At 46.9% G+C, this 9,444-nt stretch overlaps 1 protein-coding gene across 2 annotated transcripts in view; it reads right to left on the bottom strand.

The window, feature by feature from the left end:
- Positions 1–7,825, bottom strand: part of ITGAL (integrin subunit alpha L) — a 49,717-nt gene extending 41,892 nt beyond the window's left edge. For both annotated transcript variants that reach the window (XM_003795870.3, XM_023516757.1), the window contains exons 1-7: positions 7,656–7,825; positions 6,261–6,363; positions 5,319–5,413; positions 5,139–5,206; positions 2,846–2,963; positions 2,591–2,721; positions 358–503 (exon numbers count right to left, since the gene is read on the bottom strand). In XM_003795870.3, coding sequence (XP_003795918.1) covers positions 358–503; positions 2,591–2,721; positions 2,846–2,963; positions 5,139–5,206; positions 5,319–5,413; positions 6,261–6,363; positions 7,656–7,710 — 716 coding nt within the window. In that variant the 5' untranslated portion in view covers positions 7,711–7,825. The remainder of the gene's footprint in view (positions 1–357; positions 504–2,590; positions 2,722–2,845; positions 2,964–5,138; positions 5,207–5,318; positions 5,414–6,260; positions 6,364–7,655) is intronic.
- Positions 7,826–9,444: the final 1,619 nt, after the last annotated feature.

The raw sequence follows: 9,444 nt of genomic DNA, 5'->3' as shown, positions 1-9,444 counted from the left end.
GGGTCCGGGCTGGGGATTCGAACCCGCCACCTTAGGTGTACGTGGCTGGCGCCTTAGCCAGTTGAGCTATAGGCGCCGAGCCCTGGTTCTAGTTTTCATAAGACCTGTCAATACCTCCTGTCCAAGGGTTCATTGAGCTTTCCTTGCAATAATTTCCCTTTGAGATTTAGTTAGTATAGAGTAGATTTCTGTTACTTACAACCAAAAGAACCTGAGCTAAAATTGCTTCACTTAAATTCAAACAATAAACCACCCCTTGCTGTACCTACCTACTGAGTTCCTATACCTAGCAACTGAAAGAAGTTAGCTTACAGAACAAATGAATGGATATGTTCTCTCCTGCAAAGTGGAACTCACGCAACATAGTTGATGGCACGAAAGGTGTTGGTCAGGTCACGCATGTGTTCTACTTTGGCTAGCAGAACATCTGGGTCCTTCACTCTATCATAATATGAGAAATTAAATTCTATTCGGCAGTTCGTGGAAAACTGAACAGCAGCAAACTAGAAAAGGAAGGAAGAAATGATATGTAATAACACATCCCTTCCAGCTTGTCTCTTCCAATCTCTACTTCTTATGTGGGGCCCAATTCCACATCCCTGCTTCAAATCATTCTTTTGAAAATGAGGCAATATATAAACAAACACAGAAATGTTTAAATAAACCTCTGGACCAGGAGTGGTGCCTCACACCTGTAATCCTAGCACTCTGGGAGACCAAGGCGTGTAGATTGCTTGAGCTCATGAGTTTGAGACCGGCCTGAGCAAAAGTGAGACCCCCATCTCTACTAAAAATAGAAAAAAATGAGGCAAAAAGGATCACTTAAGGACAAGGGTTGAAGGTTGCTGTGAGCAATGATGCCACGGCACTCTACCCAGAGCGATAGCTTGAGACTCTGTCTCAAAGAAGAAAAATAAATAAATAAATAAACAAACCAACCTTTTGTTTCTTCATGTAGTGATGTTTGCTGAGCTCCTATTCACTGAGTCTGCCTGTCTCGCCCACATGCGTGGCTCCTAGCAGCTGTATTTCTGCTGAGTGACCGTGCTACACTGGATCCAGTTAACTGGGCCACCAATGGCCATCCAACTGAGGGTAGACCAATCAGAATCTCTTTTTCTGAGAATTTGGAATTTGCAGAAGGAGGGGGTTGGTTGAGAGGAAGGTAAAAAACCCTCCTAGGACTTTTTTTTTTTTTTTGAGCCAGGCCCTCAAGCTGTCCCCCTGGGCAGAGTGCCGTGGCATCACAGCTCACAGCAACCTCCAACTCCTGGGCTCAAGCAAGTCTCCTGCCTTCGCCTCCCAAGTAGCTGGGACCACAGGCGCCCGCCACAATGCCCGGCTATTTTTTGGTTGCAGCCGTCATTGTTGTTTGGCGGGTCTGGGCTGGGGATTCGAACCCGCCACCTTAGGTGTACGTGGCTGGTGCCTTAGCCGGTTGAGCTACAGGTGCTGAGCCACCTCCTAGGACTTTAACACATGAATTTAGGAGCTTTCCACAGGCCCCCTATAAAGGGAGCCCGTCTATAGAGAAAGCAAGGAAAGAAGGAAACAAAGGCATAAAACAAGAGAGAATCCTAGCCACTTTCTACTGTCTGACTCTTATTTAATTAATTAATTTATTTAATTTTTATTTATTTATTTATTTTTTTTTGAGACAGAGTTTTACCATGTCACCCTGGGTAGAGTGCTATGGCATCAAAGCTCACAGCAACCTCAAACTCTTGTGCTTAAGCAATTCTCTTGCCTCAGCCTCCTAAGCAGCCAGGACTATAGGCACCTGCCACAAAGCCGCCGCCCCGCTATTTTTTTGTTGCAGTTGTCATTTTTGCTTAGCTGGCCTGGGCCAGGTTCAAACCCACCAATCGTGGTGTATGTGGCCAGCGCCCTAACCACTGAGCTATGGGCACTGAGTCTTATTTTTGAGACAAAGTCTCAAGATGTCACCCTAGGTAGAGTGCCATGGCATCATCATAGCTCACAGCAACCTCCAACTCTTGGGCTCAAGTAGTGCCCTTGCCTCAGTTTTTGTATTTTTATTTTTATTTTATTCTATTTATTTATTTTTGAGACAGAATCTCACTATGTTGCCCTCAGTAGAGTGCTGTGGCGTCACAACTCACAGCAACCTCAAACTCTTAAGCTTAAGCGATTCTCTTGCCTCAGCCTCCCAAGTAGCTGGGACTACAAGCACCTGGCTATTTTCTTGTTGTCATTGTTATTTAACTGGCCTGGGCTTGGTTTGAACCTGCCACCCTTGGTGCATGTGGCTGGCACTGTAACCACTATGCTATGGGCGCAAGCCTTTTTTTGTATTTTTAGTAGAGACAGGGTCTCACTCTTGTTCAGGCTGGTTTCAAACCTGGGGGCTCAAGCAATTCACTGCCTCAGCCTCCCAGAATGCTGGGATGATAGGCATGAGCCACCTTGCCTGGTCTATTGTCTGGCTCTTGTGACTCTCAGAGGTCTAGCTGCCACCATACCCATGGGTTCTGGGAGATGCCACGTACTAAATTTTCCTTTTAGGGTTCAAGCCAGTTTAGGTAATTGTGCACCTATTGCCTGTAATCAAGAATCCTAACATATTTACCTGGTAGGAAGTGTTGCTGAGTTTCCTCATCACATCCTTCATGAAGTCCAGAATTTTCTGAAATTCATCTTGCCGCAAACTGTTTGAGCCATCGAATAGAAATACCAGGTCTACCTTGCCCTTTATACATTCTGCAGAGGCCAGATGCAAAGGGACCTGGTGAAGTAGCTTCTATGTTTGGCCTGCCCATGCTGGTCCCCCTGTAGGGGCAATCACTTGGAGGTATTTTTGCCCATTATGTCCCCAGTTCCTTACCCTGATAACCAGGGTGCCCTTGCAGCACAGGACCCTGCAGATTCTGGTGGAAAAGGTAACACAGGCCACTCAGGTAGGTGTTCTGGTCACATGTCCGAGACAACCCAGGATCGCAGGCCTAAAGGAAGCAAAGGCATTCCTGTACACCTTTTGGAGCAACATCAGGCAAGAAAAAGAACTGCCAGAATCCTTGCTCACTCCCTTGCTCTCTCCCAACTGGCTACCAAGGCAAGGTGATTCTGCCTCCACAAGGTTTCCCATACCCGTTTCTCCATTCCCACCAATGCTCTGTGCCAATGGACACTTGTTGTCTACAGGACAGAGTCCAAACTCTTTAGTTTGACATTCATATATATTTATTTTATTTTATTTATTTATTATTTTTTTGGAGACCGAGTCTCAAACTGTTGCCCTGGGTAGAGTGCTGTGGCATGTGCAGAACCCGTGGGCATGGCGGTGGCTAGACCTCATAGCTCATAGATGCCATGGCACTCTCCAACTCTTGGGCTCAAGTGATCCTCTTGCCTCAGTTTTTCTATTTTTAGTAGAGACAGGTCTTGCTTTAGCAGGCTGGTCTCGAACTCATGAGCTCAAGCAATCCATCTGTGTCGGCCTCCCAGAGTGCTGGGATTACAGGCATGAGTCACCTCACCTGGCTCACATTCATATTCTTTACAGTTGGGCACTAGCCAGCATTTCCAGGCCTATTTTATCCCATTTCCAATCTTACATTCTGTGTTTAAACTAAATCAAATACTCAGAATTCCCAGAATATACAATGCTGTTTTTTTCATGTATTACTATCTTTCCTTCCAGACTGCAACTTTGAAAGTCAAGGTTCACGTCATGGTCCTCTTCGTCTCTTTCTCTCCCTCCCCCTCTCTCATTATACAGCGGTTCACAACTGTAATCCTAGCACTCTGGGAGGCCAGGGCAGGAGGATTGCTTCAGCTCAGGAGTTCAAGAGCAGCCTGAGCAAAAGCAAGACCTCATTTCTACCAAAAATAAAAAAACTAGCCAGGCATTGTGGCTGGTGCGTGTAGCCCCAGCTACTGGGGAGGCTAAGGTAGGAAGATCACTCCAGCCCAAGAATTTGAAGCTGCTATGAGCTACAATGATGCCACAACACTCTACCCAGGGTGACAGAGTAAGACTCTGTCTCCATAAATAAATAAATAAAGAAAGAAAGAATCTAGCACAATGTCCGGCAGGTAATTTAGCTAAATAAACAAGCTCTTTTAAATACTGGATCAACATTTCACTCAGTCTTCTGTCTCTCACACAGAGGGATGTTGGCTGGGATAAACTGGAAAGAGCAATGAACTGGGAATGAAATGGGAATTTAATTCAAATCCTGGCTCTACCACTTTGCAGTCATGGAAGCTTGGTCAAATCTTGAGGGGTAAAAGATTTAAGGTAGTGTTTCCCAAACTTTAGACATTTGTGTAATACTTCACAATTTCTGCCAGATGAGCATACTATTATTTACTTAATATTGTCCTTTATATTTATCTTTTCTTTTTTTTGAGACAGAGCCTCAAGCTGTCCCCCTGGGTAGAGTGCCATGGCATCACAGCTCACAGCAACCTCCAACTCCTGGGCTCAATTGAGTCTCCTGCCTCAGCCTCCCAAGTAGCTGGGACCACAGGCACCTGCCACAATGCCTGGCTATTTTTTGGTTGCAGCTGTCATTGTTGTTTGGCGGGCCGGGGCTGGATTGGAACCTGCCACCTTAGGTGTATGTAGCCACTTGAGCCACAGGCACCGAGCCAAATTTATCTTTTCTTAACTTTAGCCTCTTTCCAAGCAGTATGGTCCAAGAAATAATGAATTTGATGTGCTTATTGTATATTTTTTCTAATAAGCCAATAAATAAATATATAACTATTAAAACATTAGAAGTTTGTATAACACCCAAAATTGTATTGTTTATCAATGGTCATAGATGTTTCATATTTGGAAAAAACCAAACACTGATTGAATCTGAATCTCTCTGATGCTTTTGACCTTCTATGGTAGGCGTCCTCAAACTATGGCCTGTGGGCCACATGCAGCCCACCTAGGACGTTTATCTAGCCTGCCTGGTGTTTTTGCCACTGCTGCCTGTCCTGCTTAGCAGCCGACTCGTCCTGGGCCCGCAATCCAGCCCTCCAATGGTCTGAGGGACAGTGAACTCTGTTTAAAAAGTTTGAGCACTCCTGTTATGGGATCCTTTATCTGTATTTTTTTCCGCTTTTCAATCTCTTGCTCCTAGCATTGAGATTTATAGACACTAATTCCACAAAATTCTTACCAAAATATTTGCACCTGTTGGATCTGTTGCCAAGGTCATTCCCAAGTACTTGGACGTATGGTTGGAACCTGTAGGCACCAAATGTTTGATTTAGAGAGACTTAGGCAATCCAGGCTTGTTGGGGCCTGCCTTGATTTCCCTGAGACCCCATTCTTCCCATTTCCCTTACCAGTTACTCACCACTCAGGCTGACTGGTAGGCAGTTTCCAGTGCTTGGATGGCACTGATAGAGGTTCCCTGTGCTGTTCCCCTCACCTGGAGCTCCCACGACAACCCTGTTGAGAAATCTCACCTGTGAGATGGAATTGCCCAGGTCTTCACCCACCCACTGCTGCCTGTTAAGGAGGTTCGGATCTCCCACCAAGAATCTCAAAACAATACAGCCATTTCCCTTCTGGGGAGCTCCCAAGCCCTCACCTCTTCCCTATAGAATCCCAGAGAAATAATTCCATATGCCAGAATTCTAGAAAGTTGAGGAGACTTTCCATTTATAGTCTAGAAAAATGAGCCAGGCATTGTGGCGAGCACCTGTAGGCTGAGACAGGAGGATTACTTGAGCCTAGGAGTTTGAGTTTGCTGTGAGCTAGGTGGATGCCACAACACTCTAGTGCAGGCAACAGAGTGAGATTCAGTCTCAAAAAGTAAATAAATAAATAAATAAAATAAACATTTACAGTCTAGAAACACTGGAGGTGTAGAGAATAATCCACCAGAATGTCCCATTATAAGCTCAGTAAGTCCTCCATTCAAAGCTATTTATGGTTTACTTAGCACTAGGCTGGGGGATATACTAGGAGTGCCAGGGAATGGGAAGAGATTATAAGCAAAGTCCTTGCTTGAAAGAGCTCACTGTGTAGTAAGGGAGTCAGGAACCTAGGAATTCATGCCAAGTGTGCCAGGAGCTGTGATGTTTCCACTATAGGTACTTGCTTGGTACCTTAAACGTCACCTTCATTCTACTATGTGATGGCCTGTGCCTGGCTGCTAAGAATTCCCATGGACAGACTCCTTCAGGGAGGGATGTCCTGGTGACATGCCCTAGCTTACTAGCCATCCACCTCAGGATGGGGCCACCAGGAGGGAAACTTGGGGATGGGATGGGTATTGGGGGCAGCAGCTCACCTGTTTCCAACTTGCAGGACGCGGTACCCGAAGTGCCTTCCAGCTTGGGGAAAGGAGAAGCTCTGCACATGCTTAACATCCAGGTTGTAGCTCAAGGCGGGGGCTGAGGGAGTTGAGTGCGGTCAGCTGGTCTGCTGGACCAGCACGTGCCTGGCAGGCGGGCTGGCCCTGGCCCCGGCCCCACCCCTCTGCAGTGCACCCATGTCCCCTGGACTTCCCCTCCAGGGCCTTGACTCTGGGGCCCATGGAAGCAGCCTCTTTGTGCCTCCCAGAATGCTGAGAGCTTTTCACAGGGCCTGAGAAGGACACACTTCCAATTTGGCCACTAGACAAAGAAGGAAGGATGAGAAGGTGGAGGAGTGAGAGAGGAGGAGGCCAAAGGTGCCCCAGAGGCATAGGGTGGCCAAGTTCCCAGGCAGAGGCTGGGATGGGGATGTCCCGAGGCAAGATGGGCCTGCCCACACACCAGCTTCTCCTGGGGTCATGGAGCCTGGGTCCCCAGAATTCAAATGCTGGGCCTCAGCCTTCTTCCCAGACTCAGGGCTTTTAAATCCCCGGATCCTATGAGGCAACCTGCACCACCCACCCCACTCCCCGAGCCATTAGATCTGAACCCCCACCTCAGGAAGCCTGCCTAGAGCACAGCCCAAACTCTCCTCCCTGCCCTGCTTTCCACCAGGGCATCAGGATGAGTTGACAGTGTCCTTGGATGTCAGAGATGCCTATGCCTTCACTTGTCCAGATGAAGGGACTGAGGCAGAGAAGGGGAAAAGACTTGCCTAAGGTGGCCTAGACAGGTGGCCTTAAGGGTAGCACCAGACCCAGCATTCTCCACCCAGCACTAGATGCCCATTAGTCATCTGCTTTTTTTCAAGAACCCACTCGCCCTCTTTATGTCAGCCCAGGCACGGTGGCTCACACCTATAGTCCTAGCACTCTAGGAGGCTGAGAGTGGATCCCTTGAGCTCAGGAGTTTCAGACTAGCCTGAGCAGGAGTGAGACCCATCTCTACTAAAAATAGAAAAACTATCCAGACATTGTGGCAGGTGCTTGTAGTCCCAGCTACCTGGGAAGCTAAAGCATGAGAATCGCTTGAACCCAAGAGTTTGCTGTGCCTGCTGTGCCTGTCAACTCTAGGGCGACACAGTGAGACTTTGTCTCAAAAAAAAAAAATGCTACCTTTGTCTCCCTTCTCTGTCTTGTCCTCCCCCACGTGCCTACACTTTGAGCTCTAGTTTTCTTTCTTTTTCTCTTCCCCTTCTCCCTCCAGGATTCCATAATACCTACGGCAAATCCCACCCTTACAGTAGCTCCTCGTCTACTCCAGCTCTACAGAGCCCCACAATTCCCTGGTCACAGACATGTGTGCCTTCCCCTGCCACCTCCCTTGCTTACCAAAGAGAAAGGGCCCAGACAGTAGCACTGCCTTCAGGACCATGCAGAAATTCATCTTTCTTGTGCTGGAGGGACCTGAGGACCAAGGCTCAGCCTCAGAGGGCCCCTGGAATCTGCCGGCAATCTAGACAGGGTCAAAGAGGGAAATGATTATGCCTCTGGGCCTCTTGCAGTGGAACTTTCTCACAGAAGCACTACGCTGATGACACTGGGGGTATGTGCCTATAGGGGTTGTGAAACCACATGGGTTCAGAGAGGAAGTGTAAGCAGGTTAGAGACATTTCCTGTGCCTACTTGTATTTTCACATCATCCAAGAGCAGATAGCATGGTGATGAGATGACAGCTTCTGCTCAAGAGCACTGCATCAGTCTCTCACTAACACACCAACTAAAGACTCTTTAAAGCTCAGTAGAGGACTATTCACATGAACTGTGGTAAAACTGTAATGGAATTCTATGCAGCCATGAAAAAGAATGGCGGGGAGGAGGAATAAGAGGGGAAAAATGAGGAAGCCTTCTCTTGACATTGAAAAATGTTCACGATACACTATTAGAGAAAAAGAGCAAGTTACTGAATTTAGTAACTAATTTTGGTTCCTAAAAATAAAATCCAGGCTGAAAATGGTGGCTCATTCCTATAGTCCCAGCACTTTGGGAGGCCGAGGTGGAGGATTACACTAGCCCAGGAGTTTGAGGGTGCATTGAGCTATGATTGTGCCACTACACTCCAGCCTGGGTTACAAAGCAAGACCCTGTCCCAATAAATAAATGAATGAATGAATAAATAAATAAATAGAATGCACAGAAGGGGAGAAAATATTTGCAAATCATACATCTGATAAGGGATTTTTACCTAAAACACAGATAGAATTCTTTTTTTTTTTTTTTTTTGAGACAGAGTCTCACTATGTCACCCTTGGTAGAGTGCCTTGGTGTCACAGCTCACAGCAACTTCAAACTCTTGGGCTTAAGTGATTCTCTTGCCCTAGCCCCCCAAGTAGCTGGGACTACAGGTGCCCAACACAATGTCCAGCTATTTTTTGTTGTAATTGTCATTTCTGTTTGGCAAGCTCAGGTTGCATTTGAACCCACCATCTTTGGTGTATGTGGCTCGCGCCCGAGCTGCTGAGCTACAGGTGCCAAGCCAAAAACAGAACTCTTATAGCTCAGGCTGGGTGGGGTGGCTCATGCCTGTAATCCTAGCACTCTGGAAGGTCAAAGCAGGTGGATTGCTTGAGCTCATGAGTTTGAGACCAGCCTGAGCAACAGTGAGACCCCATCTCTAAAAAACTAGCTGGGCATGGGAGGCGCCTGTGGCTCAAAGGAATAAGGCACTGGCCCCATATGCCGGAGGTGGCGGGTTCAAACCCAGCTCTGGCCAAAAAGTGCCCCCCCCCAAAAAAAAAACCAAAAAAACTAGCCCGGCATTGTAGTCCCAGCTACTCAGGAGGCTGAGGCAAGAGGATCATTTGAGCCCAAGATTTTGAGGTTTCTGTGAGCTATGATGCCATGGCACTCTACTGAGGGTGACAAAGTGACACTCTGTCTCCAAAAAAAGAAATGTTATAACTCAACAATAAAAAGACAACCCAATTTTTTTTTATTATTTTATTGTTTTTTTGAGGAGAGTCTCCCTCTTTTGCCCTGGGTAGAATGCCATGGCAAAATCATAATTCACAGCAACCTCAAACTCTGGGGCTCTAGTGATCCTCTTGCCTCAGCCTTTCAAGGAGCTGAGGTACAGGTGAGCGCCACTATGCTGGGCTAGTTTTTTTATTTTTAGCAGAGA

This window comes from Otolemur garnettii, unplaced genomic scaffold (genome assembly GCF_000181295.1).
Source record: "Otolemur garnettii isolate 467f Iridium unplaced genomic scaffold, OtoGar3 scaffold00096, whole genome shotgun sequence".
NCBI lineage: Eukaryota > Metazoa > Chordata > Mammalia > Primates > Galagidae > Otolemur > Otolemur garnettii.
Note: the sequence above shows the minus strand (reverse complement) of the source record. Positions and strands in the feature narration are given on the sequence as shown.